The 25,690-nt window shown below is 53.7% G+C and overlaps 1 protein-coding gene across 1 annotated transcript in view; it reads left to right on the top strand.

Moving 5' to 3' along the window:
• CUL4A (cullin 4A) overlaps positions 1 to 25,690 on the top strand; it is a gene marked incomplete at its 5' end in the record, with an annotated part of 38,782 nt that overhangs the window by 6,982 nt on the left and 6,110 nt on the right. Inside the window, 16 exons of the mRNA XM_029938390.1 lie at positions 1,703 to 1,806; positions 6,110 to 6,179; positions 7,248 to 7,321; positions 9,644 to 9,806; positions 10,244 to 10,333; positions 11,614 to 11,696; positions 14,556 to 14,623; positions 15,726 to 15,844; positions 18,152 to 18,344; positions 19,897 to 20,001; positions 20,193 to 20,303; positions 20,385 to 20,470; positions 20,861 to 20,968; positions 22,373 to 22,486; positions 23,981 to 24,086; positions 24,242 to 24,414. Coding sequence (XP_029794250.1) covers positions 1,703 to 1,806; positions 6,110 to 6,179; positions 7,248 to 7,321; positions 9,644 to 9,806; positions 10,244 to 10,333; positions 11,614 to 11,696; positions 14,556 to 14,623; positions 15,726 to 15,844; positions 18,152 to 18,344; positions 19,897 to 20,001; positions 20,193 to 20,303; positions 20,385 to 20,470; positions 20,861 to 20,968; positions 22,373 to 22,486; positions 23,981 to 24,086; positions 24,242 to 24,414 — 1,767 coding nt within the window. The remainder of the gene's footprint in view (positions 1 to 1,702; positions 1,807 to 6,109; positions 6,180 to 7,247; positions 7,322 to 9,643; positions 9,807 to 10,243; positions 10,334 to 11,613; positions 11,697 to 14,555; positions 14,624 to 15,725; positions 15,845 to 18,151; positions 18,345 to 19,896; positions 20,002 to 20,192; positions 20,304 to 20,384; positions 20,471 to 20,860; positions 20,969 to 22,372; positions 22,487 to 23,980; positions 24,087 to 24,241; positions 24,415 to 25,690) is intronic.

Raw genomic sequence — 25,690 nt, 5'->3', positions numbered from 1 at the left:
CTGGGGTAGGACCGTTTGAGGACACTGACTCCTGGTTCAGGGGGGTTCCGTCAGTGAGATGCTCCGCGGAGGACGTGTGCCACCGAGCTGCTCCTGATTTTTACCAAAGAAAAGACGTTTCCCTCATGTATTACATCAGAACCACTGTGTAATAATTTTGTTTGTGGAATCTCCCAGTGATTAAAAGCATTTGTCATCAGGTTATCTTGGGTTTTTTAAGAAAGACAAGGATAGGTCTTTGAGTTGTAAAGACAGGACTACAGAGTGAAGGAATTAGAGGGTTTGAGAAAGAAATCGGGGGATTTAAACAGTGTAGATGAGCCCTTATTTGTATAGCAAGACAGCACGCACGTAGGGGAAAGCCATGTTGTGCTGTTGTACTGATAATAAACTTGCTAAAAAACATAATTTTTTAAAAACTTTTCTTAATGTTTATTTATTTTTGAAAGACAGAGCGAGCATGAGCAGGGGAGGGTTGGAGAGAGAGGGAGACAAAGAATCCGAAGCAGCTCCAGCCTCTGAGCTGGCAACACAGAGCCCTAGGTGAGGCTTGAACTCATGATTCACAAGATCATGACCTGAGCCAAAGTCGGCCGCTTAACCGACTGAGCCACCCAGGCGTCCCCAAAAACATGTTATAATTTTTAACGTCCTCATTCTGGGTTCCCTTTGACCTCTGTGGGTGTGCATTTTGTGTGGTAGTGATGACTGTATTTACTTAGAGCAGGTAGCAGTCTTACAGTACGAAGCATGAGGGCTGTGGATAGTCAGCAGACTTGCTGTAACAAATGGCTGTGTAAGAACTTCCAGCTCATCAGGAATATAGTATTTGAGTTAAATTCAGATTCTAAAGTGTTTCTCCCACATTGTTTTAGACGGTTCAAAACTAGTCAGCATAAAAAACTACATTTCTTTTTTTAGTATCTCATTTGGATTGAATGAGATGCTGTACATGAAGTTTGAAAAGAAATTTTATTAGAACGGGTGTGAATATACAAACATTTTTGATGAGGATAAAAACATTTTAAGAAAAATGTTTCTGCTTATACAACGTGTTTCTTCATTAATTTAAGAGAAACCTGAGTAATTTACGCATGCAGCCTACAGAAACACGTAGGAAAGCGAATAACGTAGCGGGTGTGGCCTGGGCCCGCAGGAGCGCCCTCGCCGCGCCGTGGGCGGGAACTGCCCCGTGCTCTCCCCGCCGTGGAAGTGGTCTCGGGGGTCCGGGTCGGTGGTTTCCTGCCCTGGTCGCACGTTACAGTCGTCACTCGTCCGCCTTCCCTGCGTCTTCCACCTCAGACACACGGATGGGAACGTTCCAGGTCTGCTTTAAAGTCCCGGGTGAGAGTGCCGAGTGGCCAGGTTTAGAAACTGCTGCGCCAGAAAGCAAGTGGTGCGGCGCAGACGCTTGGACGTGCGCGCGGGCACGACGCGGGGCCCCGGGGTCGTGCGCTGACACCAGCGTGCCGTCGGTCTGCGTCTGGTGTCAGCTGTCGTTACCACCTTTACCAGGCCCTTCCTGGATTTCCGTGTTCTGACAGTAATCGCCCTGCGCTTGAACGTAACGGTTTATTTGTAGTTCATGTAAGTGTGAAGGGGGTGTGTGTCTGTTATGATTGTGATTTCACATACACAGGTCTTTTTAAAGAAATAATTTGTTATTCATGGTGAAGAATTCACTCGTTCCTTTTGTTTTTAGGCTGTTGAAAATCTCTGTTCTCACAAAGTTTCCCCGACGCTCTACAAACAGCTGCGCCAGGTCTGTGAAGATCATGTGGAAGCGCAGATCCTGCAGTTCAGAGAATATCCTTTTTTTGGCTCATGAGTTTATTCATTACCGAAATCTTTTGAGACTGAACATTAATAGGATAAACAAGTAATGACTGTTGTTAATGTTAAAACAACAGCTTTCAAAATTCCCTTTTATTTTAGAACAAAACCTAACATCTGTTTCATGTGACCTAATATGACTTTTTTAAGTGGAATTTTTTATTATATATTTATCTTATTAAAGCAAAAGAGCGTCCATTTATTGGGTCTGGTTGGAGTGTTTAGGAAGATTTCTGGTAAGTGTCTTATTTTCTATTTTGCTATCCTTTATTCTTGTAAAAAAAAAAACTGTCTGTGTTAGTTACTCTGATGCATAGCAAATGCCCGCAGACTTGGCAACATAACCCAGCACCCGCTCGTAGGCTCACGGTCGTGTGGGTGGGGGGGTCCCAGCTTGGCTCAGTGGGTTCTCTGCTCACGGTGTCACCTGCTGGAACTTCGGGCCGGTGGTCTGGGTCTTCCTGCAGGCCACCTTCCAGGCAGAACTTCTGTCCCTTGTGGCAGACCTCTGTCTGACCGTAGGAAGTGATGACGTCGCCTCCTTTCTGCCTTCCTGGTGGTCCTGGTGCCGAGATATAGGCAGGGGGCAGCGTTGTCACATTTCCTTGATGCCTTGACAAAAACCATGCTTCTAGAAACGACGTATTTCCTTAAAGAAGAAAGATAATGAAATGTCTTTAATGGTGTGAGGCATCTTGAGTTCCAGGATGTTAAATTATTAGAACCAAGGACAGGCACTGCAGTGCAGGAAGCGCTTGGCGTGGAGTTTTCCAGAGGAGGTGACCCTGGAGTCCGATCGTGGAGGATGCATGTGGCGTGGCCAGCCAGAAGGAAAGAGCTGTTGGAGCGGCACGCTGGGGGCGTGGCCGGAACCCGGGTGCGCTGGTGGAATTTGAGGCTGTGATTCTGTAATTCTGAGTGGCAGCTTGGGTTTGAATCTTTGTGCTGTGCACATTCTGAAGGGTCTGGACTCAAGTCTGTGCGCGTCGGAGGGCCCTTGCAGGCATTTGAAGCAAGAATCCAGTGCACTTGGATCATGCTTGGGAGTAACATAGGCAGGAGGAGACTGGTGACAAGGTGGATCAGAGGCAGCTCTTGTTCCGGAGAGGATGCAGGGCCCTGGAAACACACAGGAGTGAAGCAGGTTCTGGCCCTTTAGCGCTTCAACCCCAGGGGGATCGATGAAGGCATAAAGATATGCATTTAGGGTCCGAGTGGTGAGGGCTTCAGAGCCCCGGAGGAGCCCCTGGGGTATAAGGAAAAGGCAGCCAGTCCGCTGGGGCTGTTGGGAGCACTTCTGCGCCGAGGAGGGGCTGAGGGGGGGCAGGATGGCTGATGGAGACACAGTCTTGCCCTCAGAGCTCAATTTGCTGAAAGGGGATGGCCTCACCAGGCTTGGGGGACCGAGGTCAGCGCTGCTATGGATGCCCAAGCCCTTGCGGCTGGAGTACTCCAGGGTGGGCATGTTCGGGTCTTGGGTCCCCGGGGCATTTCTGGACCTCATATGGGGCTGCTTTCTACGAGCCAAGGACTGCCTCCAGCCTGCTGACCACATGTTGCTGCCAAGGGCAGCGGAAGGAGTGCTCGGGGAGGCCAGAGGCCCTGCTGGAAAAAGTTGTCATCACTGCGATTTTCTTACAGTGCCAACCGTCCCCTCATTCACGTGTCTGCATTCTGCACGTGCTCCTTCCGAGATAAGTTCCTGCTACTGGCGATAGGCCTTCCCCCACTACCACGGCTTCCTGCGCACTGTGAGCCCCAGCACTGCTGGCCTCCGTGGGGGGTCCCCCGTGGCCGCCGGCATCTTCACACGTTCCTGTGTCTTCGTACTCTGTAGATGAGTGGGCCTTGGGCTTCTTCACCAACACCCTCTGCCCACGGGACCAGCGTGTCATCAGTGTGCATGTGCGGGGCACCCGCAGCAGACTGGGCGGTGTGTCCACACCGCGCTCGCTGCCAGCACAAGGCCTGCGGCCCAGAGGTGACCACGACGGGCTTCCTGCCTCCGTGGTCTTTGTAGACGAATGAGGGAGGCTAGAATTCAGTAGTCCAAACCGCGAGCTTTGATAAATGTGGAAGAAAATGTCACTCTCTGCGATCGTAGGGCGTCATGAGTGGGTGCGGAGTGTCAGGCGGTGAGCTGGGACGCGGTGGGTGGTCCTGCCGCGCGCTCCCTGCTGGGGGAGGAGAGCAGGGTAACCCAGTGTGGGCAAGTGGGCAGAAAGAGAACCTGGCACTTTTCAGTTTTGGCGTGGGCATTGTGTTTGGGGTTTCTTTCTTCTTGTGGTCGCAGGCCACATTCGCATTCGCATTTCCCTATGAGGGTTCCATGTTTGCTGTTTGACACGTGACGGACCCCTGCTTACACCCTCAACCAGGCCTGGCCCTTTTCCAGACCAGAGGGGACAGTGTTGGGAGCCTCTGAGGGAAGCCTGTGATGTGTCTTACGCCCCGAGGGTGCTCATTGAGGCTCTAGGCTTTGCTACGAAGAGGGCTGGAGCTCAGTTCGTGCCGGCCTTACCGTTTCACACTGCTTCCCATGGGAAATGGCCGGTGATGGCTTCACCCGGCTAATTGAGGAGCAGCGTCTCGGGTAGTGAGCCTTGCACGCGGGGCCTCCCTCCCAAGGAAACCCTGCGCCGGGCCGAGTACCGCTTGCCTGCAGCGCCTGCGCTTTCCGGTGGTGAGGGATTGGCTGCTGGGGGTCTCACCTCGGGCACCCCCACCATCCGACAGAGCTTGGCCCCCCATCTGATGCAGACTGCCATGGAGACCTCCCAGGGTGTCAGCAAGTGGCTTGTGTCCAGCACCGGGTGCCAGAGCTGCCGGGTCCCCGCTGCGTGTGCCTGTGACTTACTCTTTGTTTTTTTCAGAATGTTCGTGTAAGGTTCTGGTATCACAGGTCACTCTAAATTTGCGCAATCACAAAAGAGTTCTTGCAGGATAGCATGTTAACCCTTGAACGACTGGGTCATTGCTAGGACGTACGATTTGTGATTTTTTTAGCAAAGCCCCAGGAAAAAAATAAGATGTGTGGCCAGGACTGCTGGGGTGAGGTCAGCTGCTCTTGTGTGACAAGCATGCAGGTGTGCCTGTCAGTTCCTCACAGCTCTCCCGACACCCTGTCCTCCTCCCAAAGTCCTGGGGGCCTCCTGCCCTCCACCGGCTCCCCTCCTTCTGACACACCTCCCTGCCGACCGGAGGCTCCAATGCCTGTCTGATCGATGGCTCGTGTGCCGGCCTGTGTGCTGCCTCCGTACATGCTGTGAACCTTCCGCATAACCTCTTGCCAGCTCGGAAGAAACTGGGCTCAGGGAGGCTCGGCACTAGTCCCGGGTCCTGGAGCCAGGCCTGCACAGAGGGGGCAATGTCTGTGCTGTGTGCTTGTGGGGCTGGAGGCGCAGAGATGGGGGAGGGCTTTTGTAAGCCATGAAGTAGCGTGTGGACATTTATGATTGTGGCTTTGTCCAAACCTGTGAAGGCCATGCTCCCCACTTTTGGCCGTAGTTTGCTCTAGGAGCCCATACTGGGGTTTCTTTTTTCTATAAGCAGTATGTCGGGCTTTCTTAAAAAACATATTCTAATTATTGAGCTGAGAGTGTTCTAATTTGGTGCATGAATGAGACTTCACATCAGTTCTCATTGAGACTATAAGTTAAAGTTAAACCTCAGCCACCTCCCTCCAGCTGCCTGGTCCCTGCTGCTCTTAATAGTTGACCTGCTTTGTCACCACTGGGATGGTGCGGGTCACTGTCTGCCCCCACCACCCTTTGCAGGATAAGTCCTTAGGTCCAGCCACCCAGACCTATGAAGCCTGTGACCTGATGGTGGGTACAGCCAGCAGGCCTCCACTAGGAACTGGCCTCGCAGCAGCAAGGGGGACACGAGAGGCGGGGGGGGGGGTGCAGTTGGGGGCTCATGGCAGACTGGGAGTGTTGTGCGGCAATGCAGAAAACCCGCACCTGGGTCCCTGTGGTCCTCTAGTATTCTTTTTGTAAGTTTATTTTTGAAAAGAAGAGAGAATCCCAAGCAGGCTCCACACTGTCAGCACAGAGCCCAGTGTGGGGCTCGATCTTACAAACCATGAGATCGTGACCAGAGCCGAAGTCACAAGTCGGACACTCAGCTGACTGAGCCACATGGGCACCCCTGGTCCTTCTGTATTCTGACAACAAAACGATGTGTATATCCTGTGTCCAGAGCTGGGGTTAAGGGGTTAGAGCTGTAATAATTACATTGGCCAGCATTTCTGAAGTTTTCCTTAGCAGGTCTGCACAGACTCGCTAGATAGTGTTTTATTTTTAAAGAAGATTAACACATGCTGGCAAGATCATTGCAGACAAATGGTAAGCGTGTTGACTTTCCTGGTAACCCTGGTTTTAGAGACGCTGAGCTGCCCGTCACCTTCGTCGGTAGTGCTCGGTGTCTGGTCTCACTGGCGCGCTCCCTCTTGGTCCCGTTCTCCCGCTGCTGTAGCTGAGCAGGAAGGAGGCTGGACAGCTGTTCCCCCTTTGCTAACCAAAGATGGCCGTGCCCGTCTTCCTCACCCATCTGAGGACAGTGTGGGCCCAACCATGGGCTGAGAGAGAGAGGCGCTGGGTGGGGTTTTGTTTTGGGCCGAATGCTGCCGTCCAGCTCAACATAGTCGAGCAACAGGGCAGAGAAAAGCAGCGTGTGAAGGACTGCCTGTCCTGATTGGGGTTGCCTGCTAACTTGACCTTCAGACTAACCTGACAGTCCATGGTACCTGAGCTGAGTCCTGAATCGGTCTCTAAAGTTTCTTTTAACCCCAGTTTATTCCTGATAATCAAGCCTGATTTCCAGGCTTTAACTGTAATTGGAGAGCCAGAGTCTTAGACTTTGCAGATGTAGGGATGCGGCTTTGATTTGCTGCCTGTGAGTCTGTAGGGGCCTGGCTGTGAGGGCAAGCGTGGTCACGTGGCTCTCCTAGTAATGAGGCGAGTCGGGGACGAGAAAGGTGCCTCTTCCGGGCCAGGCAACTGGTGCGCGCTCAGAATAGAGGCACGGCTGCCGGGAAGGCTGTGGTAGGAGAACCCCGGGCTGGTGATCCTGTGTCGTCCCTGCTCTGCCTGCAGGGGTGAGTCAAACACACGGCCGAGAGCCTCGCGCCGAGGGGACGAGGACTGATTGTTTAAAAAGCTTAGAGCGTCTCTTCAGGCTCATGAGGTTACCACATCAGGCAGAAAATGGCCAGATCTCCCTATAGTCTAAAGAGATGAAAGTCAAACACCAAAGGAGCAATTAAATTTGGGGGGAAATCAGTCGTGATGGTCTTGGTGGGGTCCGTCATCAGGAGACCATTACCGTGCGACTGAGGCAGCTGCCGCTCAGAAGGCCTGATCCTGAGTATTTAGGGAGTAAGTTACATAAATTAATGCTTTTCTAATTGCCAGATCATGATCAGAAGTATTTTCCTGTTTTTGGATCGCACTTACGTACTCCAGAATTCCATGCTTCCTTCTATCTGGTGAGTGTCCTAGTCAGTAGGGCTGTGTCTGTGCTCCTTTGTGTCAGCCAGAGTCACTAGCACACATGTCCAGGCCCAGTCGCACCCTAGCCCTGGAGCAAGGGGGCCAAGCCGGGCCGGTCACGCCCAGGAGCAGCCCCTTGGGACACATCGCCCAGCTTGCAGTGCGTGTGACACTGCAGCTGGCGGGCAGACGAGCAGGACTGTGGGAAGGCACGTCTCCATCACTGGGCACTGCGCATCGGGGCCGTCCGGAGCCAAGGGCACACTGCTCACCTTGCCTGGGAGGGAGAGGCCGAGGCGCTCACTTTCTCCAGCACCCGGCCCCAACCAGACCGAGGCCCGAGGCCCCCACAGCCCCCCACCCGGCGGACCAACCGCACAGGCAGAGACCTCGTTTCAGTTTGCTTGTCAGTCGCACAGCATCCTGCAGGGACAGCGTGGATTTGGGACTCGCCACTCTGTGGCTCTGGGTGCTCGTCACTGACTTCCATTCCCTGTTACTGACGCCCATCGCCACTCTGCCTCCTGATCAGACTTGGCCCTGATGTCGCCCTCGGCTTCTTCCTAGTCTCTGCTGGCATAGACGCTCGCTTTCCTGTCCCCTTTAAACCCAAGTTCTTTAACAAGGTGCTTTTCAGTTTCCTCCGCATCGGTTTCCTCTGACCTGAGGCATGGACACTGCCCTTCCTGAGGTGTCCGTGACCTCTGCTTACCAGACCCTCGGAGCGTTTTGTCTACATCGTGTGCGCAGCTGTAGAACTCGTGGCTGGGAGGCTCCTCCCGCTCGCTCCTCCGTGGGCGCCTGTGGCTGCGGAAGGGGTGGCCTGTGTTCAGAGAGGTCGCACGGACGGCACCAGGGACGGCGGCAGAGCACGCGCTGAAGGCGCTTTTCTGAGAGCTCCAGCGCCTGCTCGTTGAGCGAGTCCGCGGTGCAGCTCCGTCGGGGCTGTTACCGCCTCCGCTCCGCAGAAGGAGAAACTGAGGCAGCGGGTTCCCACGCGGCTGGGCCGCCAGATCCGAACATAGTTCACAACATGATGTGTCGTGTAAGCTCTAAGCCCTGCTTCAGGCCTAGCCGATGGCAGCCTCGGACCGCTGTCGGGGCTGAAAAGCTGAGCAGGATAGTGCGGTCCGAGGCTCCAGGCAGGACGGGGATGGAGGAGCCCCAGCCCGGGCCTGAGCTTCACAGAGCCAGCCAGGGCAGCGAGCGGCTGAGCCAGGGGGGTGGCAGCGGAGGAGAGGAAGCGGCGAGCTCGAAGTGCGGTCTGTGTGGAAGCAGGAGCCGCCGGGACACACGGGGTGTGGGGGAAGGGAGGCCAGAAGCTGGAAGACCGCAGGGGGGCCTCCTAGGGGCTGGTGACCGGGAGCCGCTGAAGCCCTAAGCAGAGGTTGAGGTTTTAGGAAGAAGAGTCTAGCAACAGTGAACATGGCTTCCGTACCGCACCAGCTCCCTGCCTGGCCCAGGGGAAGGGGTTTCCAGGGGTAAAGCAGTGCAAGGGATGCTGTTCACAGTTGAGGAAGGACAGGCGGAGACCCAGCGGACTGCAGGCAGGCGGCGGGGCCGGATTCAAACTCAGGCAGCCGGCTTGAGCCTGCAGGGCTGACTGCTGCACTTGACTGCTGTGTCCTCCCAAGTGCACAGGGGACCCAGGCCTGCATCTCCTGCAGGGACCCAGAAAGGCCCCGAGTGGTGTGCTTGGAGGAGAGGGTTCACCACAGACGAGGCCCCCTGGAAGCCATGCTGACCTGCCCACTGCTCGCTGCCGCTCAGGAGACCCCGCTGGGTCCAGGCACCGGGTCTTGTTGGAGCAGCACAGGACCTGTTGTCTGGTGGTGTCTGCACAGAGCTCAGAGCTGGATTTCCTCTCAGTCCCTCAGCGACAAGCCAGGGGCCCGTGGTGGCCTCTTAATGGCACATTTCACACTCCAGTCACCAGTGGAGGGGACCGAGTGCTGGCTGAGGAAGAGGTGTATGGCACGCTCTGGACAGGAACCGGAGACAGAAAAGGGAGGGGTCGCAGGCTGACCCGTGGCGAGTCTGTGACCCGCCACAGGAGGAGGGCGTGAGCTATGGCGCTGACAGATCGATGTCCTTCTCAGTGACACGCCTGACCCGCCCAGGACACGGCCTTGATAAGAGCAAATACGAGGCACACTAGGCTGGCCAAAAACGAGAACACCATGAAGGAGTTCTTGACAGGCAGACTGAGAGAATTAGCACATGGACAGGGGCTGAGAGCCACAGTGTAGCGTGGAGCTTCCCCTAGAACTTCTAAGACATGGAACTGAAACGTCGTTCTGTTTTTGCTGTCTGTACAGGGATATGGGACTGGAGCTGTTTAGAAACCATATCATCAGCGATAAAGTGGTTCAGAGTAAAAGTATTGATGGAATCCTGCTGTTGATTGAACGAGAAAGAAACGGCGAAGCCGTGGATCGGAGCTTATTACGAAGTCTGCTGAGCATGCTCTCCGGCCTCCAGGTAAGCCGGCCCGGCCTAGATGCGGCCTAGATGCTGCCGGCGCTCCCCAGCAGTCCGCCTCCACGCCTGCCGGGCGCGCCCTCCGGCCTCGGGCGAGCTGTGCTGTCCTGAGTGCCCCCGTACTTCCTGACAGTCTGTGCTGCTTACACCAAAGTAAACCGGTGGATGAAAGATTTAAATGCAAAAAAATGAAATAAAAGTGTGTTACAAATGAGCAAGGGGAGTGATTGTCAGGCTGATGCCAGACCGGGAGCCCCAGAGGAAAGCACCCTTAGGACACAGACCCAGTGCTCCAAGGTGAGAGCGAGGGCCTGTGGCACTTGAGGCGGCCTCGGGAGCGGCCACTGCAGCCATGCTCCCTGAAAGCCTGGGTACACCAGTGCTTCCAAAGGAGATTTCTTTTCTCTAATTGGTCAGCAACTTCGCTCTTTTCTTAGGTGTATAAAGATTCATTTGAAGTGAAATTTTTGGAAGAAACTAATTGTTTGTATGCTGCGGAAGGCCAGAGATTAATGCAAGAGAGAGAGGTAAGACAAGCGCTTTGGAATCTCCTTATTTCTTTTTATAGATGTGTGTTTAAGTTAACTTCTGAAAGTTTGTCTTTGCACATACAGATTTTATAAGAAATCTTCTGAAAGCCACAATCTGGCTGAAATTCTCAGTAACAAGCTCCATTGTTATTCAAGGAAAGAACTGATTTTTTATAACTTAGAAACTTTTTACAAATGTTTATTTTTGAGAGTGAGCACGAGCGGGGGATGGGCAGAGAGAGAGGACAGAGGATCCAAAATGGGCTCTGTGCGGACAGCAGTGAGCCTGACTCGGGGCTCAAACTCACGAACCGTGAGATCATGATCTGAGCCAAAGTTCGGTGCTCCACCACCTGACCCGCCCAGGCACCCCTGACTTAGAAACTTTCTTACTGCCCTTCCCCTGCCAAATAGCAAAGCCAGTAAGATCGCTTCTTCACGTAAAGTAACTCAAGTTAAAGCTGGAGAATAAAAGCTCAGTTTTAACTGTGAAGGTAACCCAAGCGCACCTCAGATCTTCCATCCGCATGAGGCATTGGAAACCATTACCCAAAGACCCCAGGAATAAACAGAATAGTCATCCTATGAACCCAAATTCTTGGCAAGCAGTTTCAGAGGAGCCAGAGCAGGGACCGCAGGGAGCCCCTGGGGACCTCCCCCCTGTGTCGCTCCTTGTGGCACAGACTGACCGTCGGTTCTCCCATCCCGGTTTTGGAGAGGACGCGTCATGTGCAGCGCCTGGCCTCGCTGCCACCACTAGGCCAGAGGGCGCATCTCGGGGCCCCTGTGCGTCAGGTGCCGGCAGAAATGCCTCCAGAAGCGCAAAACGCGAGCTGCCCAGCGCCCTCAGCCGAACACCCGCCTGCCAGTTAGCTCTTGCTGACCCCGCTCACACCTGGAGGGGCACCTGCCTGCCGTTCGGCCTGCACCCGCTGACCCAGGTGCTGCGGCCCTCCGGCCCCAGCGCCGCGTCCTGGGAGCTCAGCAGTGAGCAGGACACGGCAGGGAGGCGCCCCTCTGGACGTCGAGTTTACTCCCCAGAACGGAGTTTGAGGAGCCTTTGTACTCTGCACCTGCCCCCGCATGGCCCCTGCTCTCCCTGTTCATCTGTTCTTACATTTGCCTTGAATATAAATGGTGCACCCCCTTTTTTTAAAATTTTTCTACGGACAGTGATGTTTCAGCTTCTTGGGTAACCGCAAGAATCTTTGTTACTTAAAAAAAAAAAAAAAAAAAGAATCTTTGTAACTGACGTGTTTAAATGTTGTGTTTGGAAGGTTCCAGAATATCTTAACCATGTAAGTAAGCGTTTAGAGGAAGAAGGAGACCGAGTAATCACGTATTTAGACCACAGCACACAGTGAGTACTATTCATTTACTCAGTTTTTGCAATTTGATCCTGGTGAACCCTGTTCCTGGCTGGCTCTTGAAATCAGTGGTACCTCTGTGGACTCCTCCAGTGCTGTCAGAGCGCTTGTGTCATTAGCGTGGCTTGCTTCTGTTATTTGTGATTATCCAGCACCTGAGTCACAAGTGCCCTGTCGTGAGTTCTTATCCAAAAGGAGTACTTGAGGCCAGGGTACTTGGCCTCTTGGGGTTTAGAGATGACGGATGCTGTTCTTGGAGTGTAGTCGAACACCGGGCACTTTGGGGTGTGAGCTTTTTGTTAGACGTGGAATGTAGCTGTAATTTGTATTTATGGTATTATGTCACATTATTATTTTTTTTTCATTTAACTTTTTTTTCTCTAAACCTGAGGTTGGTAAGTAGCTAGGGAAAAGTAAAAGGGAACACTCGTGTGCATGTGTTTTTCAGCCTGCACGTAACATTTATTCAAGTGAGGAGAGCTAGGGAGAGAGGCGGCGGAGGAGAGACTGAAGGGCGGAAGGCGCAGTGGGGCAGAGACATGACACTTGAGAATACGGGGAACGGGGGTCAGGAGAGGAGAGGGGAGGCTGCTGCTAGACGTTGGAGAGGCCAACGGGGAGCCCCAGCTCCGCAGGGAAGGACAGTCCTGCTGCAGCCAGCACAGCCGTGTTCCAGGTCCGCTGGGGACCGCGGAGCCATGGCGCAGGGGTGCACGGGGAGGAGGAGGGAGAATGACGGACTGCATCAGATCGTGCCCGTAGGTCCCATCAGGGTTGGATGAGATTCTGTGTGGAGTGTCCGCTACATGTTTTTCTATTGACGTTTTCCACATACCATGAAGTTCAAGAGCAGGCCAAGCTAGCTCGGGGACCAGTCAGGGAGATAACGTGTGTGTGGGGTAGGTCCTGGCGAAGCGTAGGGATCGCCAGCCCGGCTCAGGGTGGAGGAGGGGCAGGGCCCGGGGCCGCTGGGCGTCCTGCTGCACGAGCTGTAGGCGGAGGCCACAGCGGCCCTTTTCTGCTCCGTGCGTGTTCATCCACGTCTGTGTATATGCTAGATTGGAGGTTCCTCCCCATCTGAGTAAGTGTATTGCTCAGAAGTGTATGTATATCATTTAAGCAAAGGAATGACAGGTAACGGAGGTTCACCTCTAGGCTCGGGCACAGATGGGTGGAGGGCGCACTGACCGAGGCGGCTTCTGCCACGCTGGGTGACTCAGATGTCACGAAGTGCACAGCTGTTGTTAGGGGCAGAAGAGGGAAGCTGAGGGTGAGCAAAGCCACACCTGCCTCCAGGCACCCCTTCCGACCCCAGCTGTCCCCAGAGCACAGCGGACGGCAGCTCACACATGCAGCGTGCAGCATGCTCAAGCTGGCCCTGTGACCTGCCGCACGCCTGACACCACAGCCAGGTCACTCGGCAGGCCCTGCCCTGGGGACTCTTGTCCCTCGATGTGGGAAGGACCCGCTCTCTTGCTGGTTGGCACGATTGGTGACCTGTCGCTGTAGGTTAGATCGATCCTCGGGTGCCTGGGTGCCGAGGCAGCGCGTTCCCTGGGGCTGCCCGGGACCTGTCCCGTCCCCAGGCTCACGCGGGTGCTGCGTGGCGTGGGAACTGTGATGGCGTCCAGGCCACACACCCCCTGGGGGCAGCGGTTCTGTGAACCCAGGAAAAGTCCCTTGGAGGAGCCCATCACTGGACAGCTACACATCAGCACGTCAGCATGGCTCCACCCCACGCCCGCTGCAGTGGCTTTTTGAGTAGAAAGGCAGCAGGAAGCATGGTGAGGGCGAGAAGCTGGAGCGGGCGCGCGTGGCCAGTGGGAACACGGGCAGCTGCCCGAAGACAGACGCGCAGCTCCTCAGAGCAGCAGACAGAGTTAGGTGTTTTCCGACATTCCGGTTCTACGCCTACATTGAGAAATGAAACATACGCAAAACTTGCAAATGCTCACAGCAGCGTCACTCAGTAGTCCGCAAGGAGAGGCCACCCACTGCCAGCTGATAAGTGTCCCTGAAGCTGTTTGAGGAGGCTCAGGCGCACTGCTGGCCGTCCCTGCTGGCACCTCCGCCCTGTGACCTGTGCCCTCCCCTCCTGTCGCCCCACTGCCCCTCCTGAGGCAGACCCTTGCCCCGCACTCTGCCCCTCAGTGGGCACAGTCCCTGGCCTCCACTCCCTTGGGAGGGAGGTATGTGCTTTCTCTGGGGTCACTGTGAGGTTTAAGATGGGCCGTTGCAAAGTTCTTTATGAAGCAGAGGCTTGGGGGGGTGCCCAAAATTAATGATCCTGGGACTAAAACGCATGTCTGATTTTAAAAAAGAAAACAACTAAAATGAAATGAGCTGTGGAATATGTACTCGGGAAGGACAGTAGTGCGTGTCCGCGTGACTGTCACCCTTGGTGATGTTCCAGAGTTTCAAATATCCAGTTCCGTGTGACATTCCTGTGGCGTGGGCCTCCCAGAGGAGCTTCCTTGATAAGTGGTGATGGGAGGGGGGTCATGGGGCCTGGAGCAGGGGTGGGGCTCTGGGGTGGGGGGGCGGAGCCAGCATGCCTCGCATTCAGAAGGAAAGCCTCATTTGCCAGGCAGGCGTGGGGGTGCAGAGCACCTTGTCTCTGTCGGCCAGGGTCTCCTTTTCCCTGGACCCCTGGTCTCCGTGTTGTTCCCTGGATTGTCTTTAGAAAGCCTTCAGAGTCCACGGACAGCAGGAGGTTGTCCCTCTAGGAGGGAAGTGGCTGTTTGTGAGCTCCCTGTTGCGTCTGTCGACCATGAAACGCCCCATCTCCACGGGTGACCAGAGTCTCTCCATTAACTTAATTGCTAACACTTTGTCTTTTTGCCTCATAATAGGAAACCACTGATTGCTTGTGTGGAGAAACAGCTGTTAGGAGAACATTTAACAGCAATTCTGCAGAAAGGTACATTTTCCTGACTCTGGTGTCAGTTACCCTGCATGGTCACCCTTGACATTTTAGGGAAGTGACTGAAACATCGTAAATACCCGCTTAAGGACTTGTGTTGTGATAAGACATGCACGAAAAATCCCTGGCGCTGGTGAGCACGTTAGTTGGCTTGAGCAGAACGTCCGTTCGGAGGAACCGTGAGAGGCGTCGGGCGGAGAGCAGGAAACCGCAGCGGAGGCCGCCGGGAGACCTCGGGCTGGCTCGCGGCCGGGCCCTCGTGCGGTGCCCACGGGCGCTGGCGCCCACAGCTCTCGCCCTGAGACAGCCCCACGGCCCTCGAGAGCGGCCTAAAAGAGTCCTAAGAATAAAGGACTTTAAGAAAATAGAAATTTGCATAAATTCTTCCAAGAACATGGTAAATTATACGTAAGCCTAACCTAAATTTTATCAGAGACATTTGAAAAATAAGCTGTAGTTTTTGAGTTCTTAGAGAAGAAATACATTTAGGGTTTCGGGAAGGTAAATTGTAAAAAATTATTTGCAAAAAGAAACTTATTGCATCAGTAGCTCCAAATGTAATTCGGAGAAATAAACATTCGGAGCCCTTGGTAGGATGTGTGGTTGTACCTCCCTTGATGTGTGGATAGTGTGCCCACGTGACGGAAGCACCTGCCCTACCCTGCCCCCCCCCCCCAGCATGGCCACCACAGAGACACCGAGCCCGTCTTCTCTTCCTGATCTCAGTGCTGTTTCAGAAAGGCTTCATAGAAATCTAAACACCTAAAACAGTAAGACCCCAAAAGTGCTCTGTTAAGTTCTTCAAGATCCCCGATGGACAGCTGCTTCTCCCACAGCTTGTTACACAGCAAGTGTGGTGAATGAACTGACAGCTTAGACTCGGCCCCCGCCACACACACACCTGCTGATCTGTTGATGGTAGTGCCAGGTGGCCAGGGCTCCGGCCCCAGAGGTCACGCCCGCCAGCGTCCTCCGCAGCTCTGCCCTGGTGGCCTGGGCCGGCTGCCGCCCCCCCCCCCCCCCCCCCCCGAAATACGCGTCGGCCGGCCCCGCACGCGGACCCCTGCCCAGCCGCCTGACACTCTCCGTGCCGTTGCAGGGCTCGACCAGCTGCTCGACGAGAACCGAGTGCCCGACCTCGCCCAGATGTACCAGCTGTTCAGCCGCGTGAAGGGCGGGCAGCAGGCCCTGCTGCAGCACTGGAGCGAGTACATCAAGGTGCGTGGGGCGCAGGCCCTGGGGCGGGGCGGGCCCTGGCTCGCGGCTCTGCGGCTCCTGACCCTGGGGTGGCAGGGGCTCGGGGGACGGCGCAGCGGTCTTGCATTTCCTCCTGGGTGACAGATTCAACCGTTCTCTGAAAGGCGGCCCCACCTGTGAGCACCCCCAGCCAGCCGTCCGCGAAGGCCGCCGCTGGGCACCTGCCAGGCCTCTGGCGCCGTGCACCGGCACGGCCTCCAACAGCCGCCGTTTTGTGAGGCTGCTTTTTAAATACCTCATGCCTTTGCTCGTGAGAGTGGGCACGTGTTTTGATGGATCCGTTGGGTGTGTGTGTGGCCGCATTTCCCACCGTCCAGGTCTGTTCCTGCCGCGGTGCTGTGATGGGCCTGTGGCACGTCTGCGTGTGGTTACGGGAAGGCAGCGCAGGGCCTTCGTGCTGGCGGAGGGGGCGGGGCCACAAGGCTGCCCTGGGGACGAGTTGGGGGCAGGGGCGGCCTGGACTAGACAGCCGCAGTGTGCCACTGCCAGGGTCCTGGTGGGGACACTCATCTGCAGCTTGGCCTGATGTCGGCATGGGGGGGGAGCTGGGCCGCGCGTGTGAGGGATCTCTGTTCTTTCTACTGCACGTGAATCTGGAATGATCTCCAAGATTTCAGTTAAATAGAGAGGGCTGTGGAAAGCCTGCGTGCACTTTATGGAATAATCAGTCCTAAGATTGCTTCTCTGCCTCCTCGCGGGAAGCCCGTGCACACGGGCCCAGCCCCTCCGTGCGCAGCGGCCCAGAGCTGGACGAGGGAACTGCCTCACGCCGGTCGGCCCCAGAGCTGTCTGGTGCGGGAAATGTCGAGCGGAGAATGGGGGTTTTTGCTGACGATGAGCTCTTGGAGCAGGAACGTGCGTGTGCACGGGAAGGCCCCTCTGCAGGTGTCAGTCCGGGTCTAGAAACCAGTGTTGGGAGCGCTGCTCCTGAGTGTCCGTCACCGACGTGCAGTCACGCTGACAAAACTGGAGATTATGTTCAACACGGTGTCATTGTCACGGTGAAGCTGGGCCCTGGCAGCGCGTGTGTGTGTTATTTTTAAATGCACTCAGCACCAGAGCGTCCGGGGGCAGCGTCCCTCCCACCCCTGCTGGCCGCACGGTGTCCCTCCCAGAAGAGATTGCTGCCACTTTCATTTGTACCTTTTCAGCAATAATCTGCCTCCACTTACATTAGGACACGTAAGTGCATGTATATGTACTATAAAGAGCAGTCTTCCCAAAGTATGTATCTGTTAAAAGACAAAATTGGACTGAGGAGCTCTTTAATCTCTTACTGGCTTTATTCAGTGACTCGCAGACCGAGCAGCATAGCATCCAGCAGGAGACAGAAGGGGCCTGGGTGACAGGGAAGCCTCTCATGGGCAGGAGGGGGGCGGACAAGGAAGTTACTCTAGCAAAGAGTGATCGCTTGTGGCAGGGTCACCTTGCGTAGGGACAGCGAGATCTGTCTGGCAGATGACCTCACTAGCGCTGACAAGCCTAGTGATTGACTGCTTGAAGATTCCGTTCCTCGGTGAGGGGCGGAGACTGAAGTTAGGTCGGTGTTAAGTCCTGGTTTGCTGGCGTGGGCTTAGCACGGTGACCCCATTTGGGGCCTGCTGTCTCTCTCTCTCTCTTTTGTAAACACATCAAATAGTGTCATTGTATCTACCACAGTTTATATCCCAAACAGCTGTCACGTACAGACGTTCAGTAATGTTTGATATTGCATTTTTTAATTAAAAATACAGCCTACAACTGGGCTTTGGGTAGCAGTGGAAGAAAAAGGAAATTAGAATCAAGAGTCCAAGTAGGCATGTTGGGTTCATGGGAATGTCTGAGAAATTTGTAAGTGAAAGTTTCTGGGTCTTTTTTTAATGTTACTTTATCTTGGGGGGGTGGTGGAAGAGGGAGAGAGAGAATCCCAATGGAGCCCAACACGGGGCTTGAACTCATGAACTGTGAGATCTTGACCTGAACTGAGATCAAGAGTTGGACGTTCAACTGACTAAGCCACCCAGGTGCCCCAGTGAGAGTTGTTTTTGTTTTTTTTTAAGCAGTGGACATTTTCCCACTCATAACTTCTTCCAAAAGCAGAATTCAAACACTGAAGCATTAATTGTATATTCACTTAATTTCTTGAATGTGGACTGAATTTGTGGGACTTTTGAAACGGTTTCGTATTTAACACAAGCAGTGATTATTTATATTAAAGTCTCATGATCGATAGCAGGAGACCGTGTGGTGCCGTTACCCGCCACTGATTCAGTGTGTGTGTTCTTGTAGACTTTTGGGACAACAATTGTCATCAATCCCGAGAAGGACAAAGATATGGTACAAGACCTGCTGGATTTCAAGGACCGGGTGGACCACGTGATAGAGGTGTGCTTCCAGAGGAGTGAGAGGTTCATCAACCTGATGAAGGAGTCCTTTGAGACCTTTATCAACAAGAGGCCGAATAAGCCCGCAGAACTGATAGGTAGAAAACTCCATTCCAGACGTTGTTTTCATGTGTGAAAAGGAAGGAGAACTGAAGTCAAATCCTGCCCCAGAATCTTCAGGCTACCCTGGGGGAGGGCGGGGAAGGATGTGTATCGCGCCCACTGTGTGTTTCCATGTCCTGGAAGTGGACACCACGCGGCATTTGTCAGGGAGGGGGGAGCAGTGGTTTTGTCCAGATGCCGCCTGGTGTCGCAGACGAAGGCAGAGACGGCCCAGGAGCGCTCCGCCGGGGCTCCCGGGCCAGCTGGCCCCGCGCCGCAGTCGGGCAAGACGGACTCTGTTCTGTCTGGAGTACAGCCAGCGGCTTGTGCTCCGAAGGTGGAGAAGAGGGTTTGGTACCTGCGGAGGCTGCGGTCCAGGGGCCTGTGCAGCACGAGGACACTGTCGTGTCCCTGCCTTCCATTCTCTCCCCAGGGTTACAGTAGGATGAAATTGGATGCGGTCTTGTTTTTTTCTTAAATGTTTAACATTTTATTTATTTTTGAGAGAGAGAGAGAGAGAGATAGCATGAGCAGGGGAGAGTTAGAGAGGGCGAGACATAGAATCTGAAGACAGGCTCCAGGCTCCGAGCTGTCCGCCCAGAGCCCGACGTGGGGCTCGAACCCATGAACCCTGAGATCATGACCTGAGCCGAAGTCAGACACTCAACCCACTGAGCCACCCAGGTGCGCTGGATGAGGTCTTAAAAGATCACATATTTTAAGACAGAACAGTTTTTATCACTTTATACAATTACATCAAGGTAATACCAAAGGATATTTCAGGATTCGTAGACTCTCACTTGTCAGTGAAAGTTTTTAGGCAAAGGGCAAAGAAGATGTAGTAAGGACAGTGATGCAGCGTTGGACTTCTTGATGATTGTTGTGGGTATGTGACGGCAGCATGGGGTTTGTTATGCAGTCTCTGCCTCCGTGTGTGTTCGGAGGATTTCATAATTAAAAGTTGGTAAGGGAAGAAAACTAATAAAAGCAGCAAAAAAAGGGGCACCTGGCTGGCTCAGCCAGCGGAGCATGCCTAATCTTGGTGTTGTGGGTTCGAGGCCTACATTGAGTATAGAGATGACTTTTTAAAATTAAGTTTTAAAAAAATAAGGGAAAAACAACAACAAATTCACAAGGCAGTTTGACCTTAATGTGCCACCTTCTGGATGGTGTTTTCTCCAGAGATAGATATTGAACTCTTGGGGTTTGGGCTTCTAGAAGGCATGGTTGATCTGAGGCCTCAGGAACGGGAGGCTCAAGCAGAATTGCTCTTGCCCTGTGTTCAGGGACGCCACATCTTGAAGACAGGGCCCTCTGGTTCCTGGAGCGATAGTGTCGTGATCTATTCTCATGTGACTTGAAAATAACTTTTCTTAGAAAAATCACAAAATCTACCTTTTGTCATAAAGTAAAATAATCTTTTTGGAAAGGTTCTAGAGTGTTGTTGTCTACTTTCTGCTTGTAGAAATTAAAGATGTTCTTGTTTTCTGTTTAGAAAATATATAACAAATACTTGTGTCTCAAGTACCTCAAACTTTTACCTCACAGCAAAACATGTTGATTCAAAATTGAGAGCGGGCAATAAAGAAGCGACAGACGAGGAGCTGGAGAGGATTCTCGACAAGGTCATGATAATATTCAGGTTCATTCACGGTGAGACACACTGTGTGCTGTTCCGGGGCCCCCCGAGCATGGAGAGACGAGGCAGCGCGTGTGCATGCAGGGCCCGTGTGTCCGTGAGGCGGGGCGGGGTCCTCCCGTGGAGGCGGCCCACGCGGGCCCTGCTGAGTGAGGGCACGTTCATGGTCCAGAGTCTCACGCCATTTTCATTTGCTTATAAACAGGGAAAGATGTCTTTGAAGCCTTTTATAAAAAAGATTTGGCAAAAAGACTCCTTGTTGGAAAAAGTGCCTCAGTAGATGCTGAAAAATCCATGTTGTCCAAACTGAAGCACGGTAAGCGTGTGGGCCCCAGGGCACGCCCTTCCCTGCGCTGGCCTCGCTCCGGGGGCGCTCACCCCTCCGCTTGTGTCCCAGAGTGCGGCGCGGCGTTCACCAGCAAGCTGGAAGGCATGTTCAAGGACATGGAGCTGTCCAAGGACATCATGGTGCAGTTCAAGCAGGCAAGCTCTGTTTGTTTCTCGTCAGACGCCCGGCCCGAGCCGCCCGCTTTCCGTTGTGTGAGGCGGTCACAGAGGCCGCAGGAAGCCCTTTGCCTCAAGAATCACACAACTCAGGTCCATGTGTTCAAGTAACCGGCATTCAAAATGAAAAAGAAAAGTAACCCCTCAAAATGTATAAAGAACTTTTGATTTAAAGAAGTATTCTAGGATCCTGCGTTGGTAACACAACCAAGAAAGAAAAACTCCCCCAGGTGACTTTGGAACTCAGGACCAGACCCAAACACATGTGGAGCTGTATTTTGAAACTTACACCGGTTACTCTTTAACGAACTGGTTATTTTTTATGATACTCCACAGTAACCGTCTTATCTTGGTTTTCTTTGTTTTTAGTATATGCAGAATCAGAGTGACCCAGGCTCTATAGATCTCACAGTGAATATACTTACAATGGGATACTGGCCAACATACACACCTATGGAAGTGCATTTAACTCCGGAAGTAAGTGTTGCGAAGAGCGTTTGCCCTTTATCTTCCATCTGTCAGTGAGTGTTGCCAGAGCACTGTGGACTGCTTTGTTTCTGTTCTTTTTTTAATAACATATTTTTGAGAGAGAGAGCAAGTGTGTGCGTGCAGGTGGGGGAGAGGAAGAGAGAGGGAGACAGAGAATCTGAAGCAGGCTCCAGGGTCTGAGCTGTCAGCAGAGTCCAGCGCGGGGCTCGGACTCACAAACGGTGAGATCATGACCTGAGCCAAAGCCAAGAGTTGGGTGTTTAACAGACTGAGCTACCCAGGCACCACTGCAGTAAACTTTAAAAAGTGTTTGGGGAAGGGGCGCCTGGGGGGCTCAGTCGGTTAAGCATCCAGCTTTAGCTCAGGTCACGATCTCATGGTTCGGGGTTTCAAGCCCCACGTCGGGCTCTGTGCTGACGGCTCAGAGTTTAGAGCCTGTTTCAGATTCTGTTCTCTCTCTCTCTCTCTCTCCGCCCTCCCTTGCTCATGCTCTGTGTCTCACTACCAAAAATAAATAGACACCAAAAAAAAATTTTTTTAAGTTGGGGGAATAGTACATTTTTGATAATTTTTTTTAAATGTTTTATTTGAGAGAGAGAGAAAGCATGTGCACAGGTGGGGGCGGACAGAGAATCTGAAGTGGGCTCCCCGCCAGCAGAGCGCGCCTGATGTCAGGCTCGAACTACTAGACCTCGAGATCATGACCTGAGCCAAAGCTGGGGGTCTAGCCCACTGAGCTGCGCAGGCGCCCACCCCGCAGGCTGCTTCCTCACGTACTGTGCGGAGACGCTACCTGTCACAGACTCAGTGAGAGGCTTTTCAGAACCTTAACAGCAGGAATGCAGGGTCCTCAGAGCCGCTGGAAGCAGCGTCTCGCTGTGACGGCCTGTGTCCCCATCTGGCTCCTTCCAATGGGCCCGAGGGTGCTGGCGACCACGGAGGAGGAGCACAGGCGCCGCTGGGTGTCCCTGCCCACCGCGGCTCCCATGGGCACCACCGCCCAGGTCCTTGCGTGTCCTCCACAGCCGTGGGCACGCCGGGGGCTTGCAGACAGGACGGGAGGATCCTTAATCATCATCAGCCGGAGGGCCATCAACTGTGATTCCAGGCGATGTGGACTGGGGCGGTTTGGTGTGAGGCCGGGAGGAAAGAGCAGCGGCAGGAGGGCCTTCTAGAAAGGGCCAGGAAGTGCGACCTCCGGCAGTGCCCGCCTGGAGGCACCCCCGCTGTGCCCAAGTGGCACACGTTTGCACACGTAGCAGAATCATCCAGAAAAACAACTATCAGAATACAGAACTGATCTTTTCATTCAGCTGTGAAAATGTTGGAAAACTTTGTAAATTGAGCAATATGTGGTTCCTTAGACGTGTGTTGTTTTCCTGTGCTTGGCAGATGGTTAAACTTCAGGAAATATTTAAGACATTTTATCTTGGAAAACACAGCGGTCGAAAACTTCAGTGGCAAACCACGTTGGGCCATGCTGTTTTGAAAGCAGAGTTTAAGGAAGTAAGTTCGTTGTCTGTTTCATGTGTTTTCCATAAACATGTTAATAGAATATTTTAAGTTGTGGTTGAACTTTGGTAGCAAACAAAGGAAAAGATCACCCAGTATAACTCAGTACTGCCTTTCTTGGTCAGTAATAGTAAACAGCTGAAGGATTAATATTCCAATCAATGAAAGTCAGTAAAAATAGAAAAGCATTTACCTCGTTGAAAAAAGCAAAGGAGTGCTCGCTTCCGCAGTGCATGTGCTAGAATCGGACCCATCCAGAGATCCCCACGGCAAGCCCGAATGTGTGAAGCTTCCAGACTTAAAAAAAGAAGAAAGCAAAGGATGTGAAGAGGCACCTCATAAAAGCAAATCTAAGAAATGAAATTCATTGAAAACCTTTCTGTTTCTGCCAAAGGTTTGCAAATTACAACCCAGTGAAATGCATGTTTTGAGCACTGATTGATGAAGGCTAAAACTTCGGAGCAGCACCTGCCGCGGGCGCTGGGAGGAGCGCATGCGCCATGCGGAGGGCGGGGCGTGGCCGCGCACCTCCCACCTCCAAAGTCGCGGGCTTTGTTAGGGTAGCACCGATTCCAGAAATTGGTCTTAATGAGGCGTTTTCATGGAGTGACGGAGAAGCCCGATTGCCGTGGTGCTGTCACTGAAAGGGACATTGCACGGAAGGAAGGTGCAGACAGAAGCAGGTCACAAAACAGTGCCTTCGTGTACCTGGTTGCCTTCGGCTCTGTAGATAAGACTCAGCTGTGCACACAAGTGACCTCTTTACAAAGTTGCGATTTTGCTCCTGTCCCCACGCACTGGGCAGTCTATCCTGTAAATCACCCCTGTGTGGATACAGCCTGTGGATCGCACCTCCTCACCTGCCTCTGCAGACCCCCCCCCCCCCCCCCGCCTCCGAGGCTGGGGACGCAGCTCTCCTCTGGAGCCCAGCCACCTCCCTGCACGCAGAGCTCACCGCCTGCGTGTGCTGGGCTCTGCCGCGGGGACCTGGGGGACGGGAGCGAGGGACCTCGGGGTCCAAGGCCCGGCTCGCACGCGTGGCACGCATCACAGGCGCACGCAGAGGGAGACTGGGCCAAGCTCGTGATGGTCTGAGTGCTTCGCCGTTCTCTCAGTCTTTTAACCGAGGCTGGCGCTAGGCCTGCCCGCTTCTTCCCCGGGCTCTGCCCGCCCCCCCGCGCGGTGCCCCCACCGCCGTTCAGGGGACGCGCACCAGCAGCCTGCGACTTCAAGTAACCAGAGGACTCCTCGTGCGCCGCGATACACAAAAGACCTTCTCTGCCTAAAACACGGTTCAAGAGAAAAACTTTCAGATGCAGTATCAAGTCCTTTTATTATGTGGTCGGCTATTTAATTTCTTGTGTGATGTCTGGTTAGTCATCTCCCAGCCCCACACCCCACGGAGTTTGAGAGCAAAAAGAACCCTTTTAAACTCTTGCAAAGATTGTACAGACAGGGTTACACGTGATGCATCCCGTTTTCTTCAAGGGAAAGAAGGAGTTCCAGGTGTCCCTGTTCCAGACGCTGGTGCTTCTCATGTTCAACGAAGGGGACGGATTCAGCTTTGAAGAAATAAGAATGGCCACCGGCATAGGTAAGGGTCCCCCGGGGCGGCCCGCGGCCTCCGCGCGACCTCGTGAGGTGTCAGCCCAGTCTCCGCCCATCTCGCGTGAGGGCGTGGTCTGTCACTGTCGTCTAGCGACTGGCTCGCGCCGGTGCCAGCCCGTGCCCCATTCTGTCCCCACCCAGAGGACGCCGAGCTGCGGAGAACGCTGCAGTCCCTGGCCTGCGGCAAAGCACGTGTCCTGGTCAAGAGTCCCAAAGGGAAGGAGGTGGAAGACGGGGACACGTTCATGTTCAACGGGGAGTTCAAGCACAAGCTGTTCCGAATAAAGATCAACCAGATCCAGATGAAGGAAACTGTACGTATGAGCGGGGTCGTGTCCCCCCGGGGGCTCCCCAAGGATGCGTGAGTTTGCACAGTCCTCTGCTGAGGCTCCTGAGAGCGCCGCCACGGCCGAGGGGCGTGGGGGGGGGGTGGCACAGCGGCGGGGCGTCCTCTCGTGTCCCGGAGCGCTGCCCTCAGCCCCTTCCTCACGAGGGAGCCCGCGCAGCCTGGAGGCTGTCGCTCCAGCCGGTGGGCGGGCAGCGGCCCCTTGCGCGTAAATGAGGAGGGGCCCCGTCGAGGTACAAGGCCACGGCACACGCGACCAGGGCAGCGTGCGTTGGCCTGAGGTGGCACCACTGCCTCTCCACTCCCAGCAGTGGACGGAGGGGTTCCGGTGGGGCCCAGTTAGAAAAGAAATTTAGGTTAATATATAGGTATATAAATGTATAAAAGATGTTTTTACTTATCAGTAACTTTTTTTAATTCAAGTTTTCAAATAATACCCCATGGCCGCCTGGGTGGCTCAGTCATTGGGCAGTGGATATGTGATGTGGCCTCAGGTCCTGATCTCACAGCTCACGGGATCCACCCCTACGTTGGGCTCTGTGCTGAAGGCTCGGAGCCTGGAACCTGCTCCAGATTCTCTGTCTCCCTCTCTCTCTACCCTACCCCACTCACGCTTTGTCTCTCTCTCTCTCAAAAATAAAAGTTTGATGATACCCAGAGTTGGCAAGTATATGGGAAAAAACCTTTTTATTTTATTGTTAATGTTTATTTTTGAGGGAGAGAAAGCAAGGAGGGAGGGACAGAGAGAGAAGGATGGGACAAAATCCCAAGCGGGCCCTGAGCTGTCAGCGTGGAGCCCAACGCAGGGTTTGAACTCACAGATCGTGAATTCATGACCTGAGCGGGAGCCAGGGCTTAACTGACTGAGCCCCCCGGGCGTGCTTCTGTTTTTGTTTGTTAAAAGATGCCTTTAGTGAGTAATTTGGCATACTTGTTAAAGATTTAAATACATATATCCTTTGACTCATCTTTTTTTACTCTTAGGAATCTCTATAATAGAGTGATTAAAAGGTGTAAAGGTTTGGAGTTAGATTTCAAAGCGTGACCGTCCCCTCTGTCCCCCAGAGCTGACCCTTCCTGCTGCTTTGATGTACAGCTTTTTCCTGTGGTGTAGACGTATCATCTTGTTTTGTCTTTAACGGGGTCACTCTGCACATGGCATTTACATGTGCCACCTGTGCGACCCGGTGTCACTCAGTGTCACAGCTGTCTTTCCCTGTCAGAACGCTGTTTCTCGAGGGCGC

The sequence above is a fragment of the Suricata suricatta genome, chromosome 4 (assembly GCF_006229205.1).
Source record: "Suricata suricatta isolate VVHF042 chromosome 4, meerkat_22Aug2017_6uvM2_HiC, whole genome shotgun sequence".
Taxonomy (NCBI): domain Eukaryota; kingdom Metazoa; phylum Chordata; class Mammalia; order Carnivora; family Herpestidae; genus Suricata; species Suricata suricatta.
This window is presented reverse-complemented; position numbering and strand designations above follow the sequence as displayed.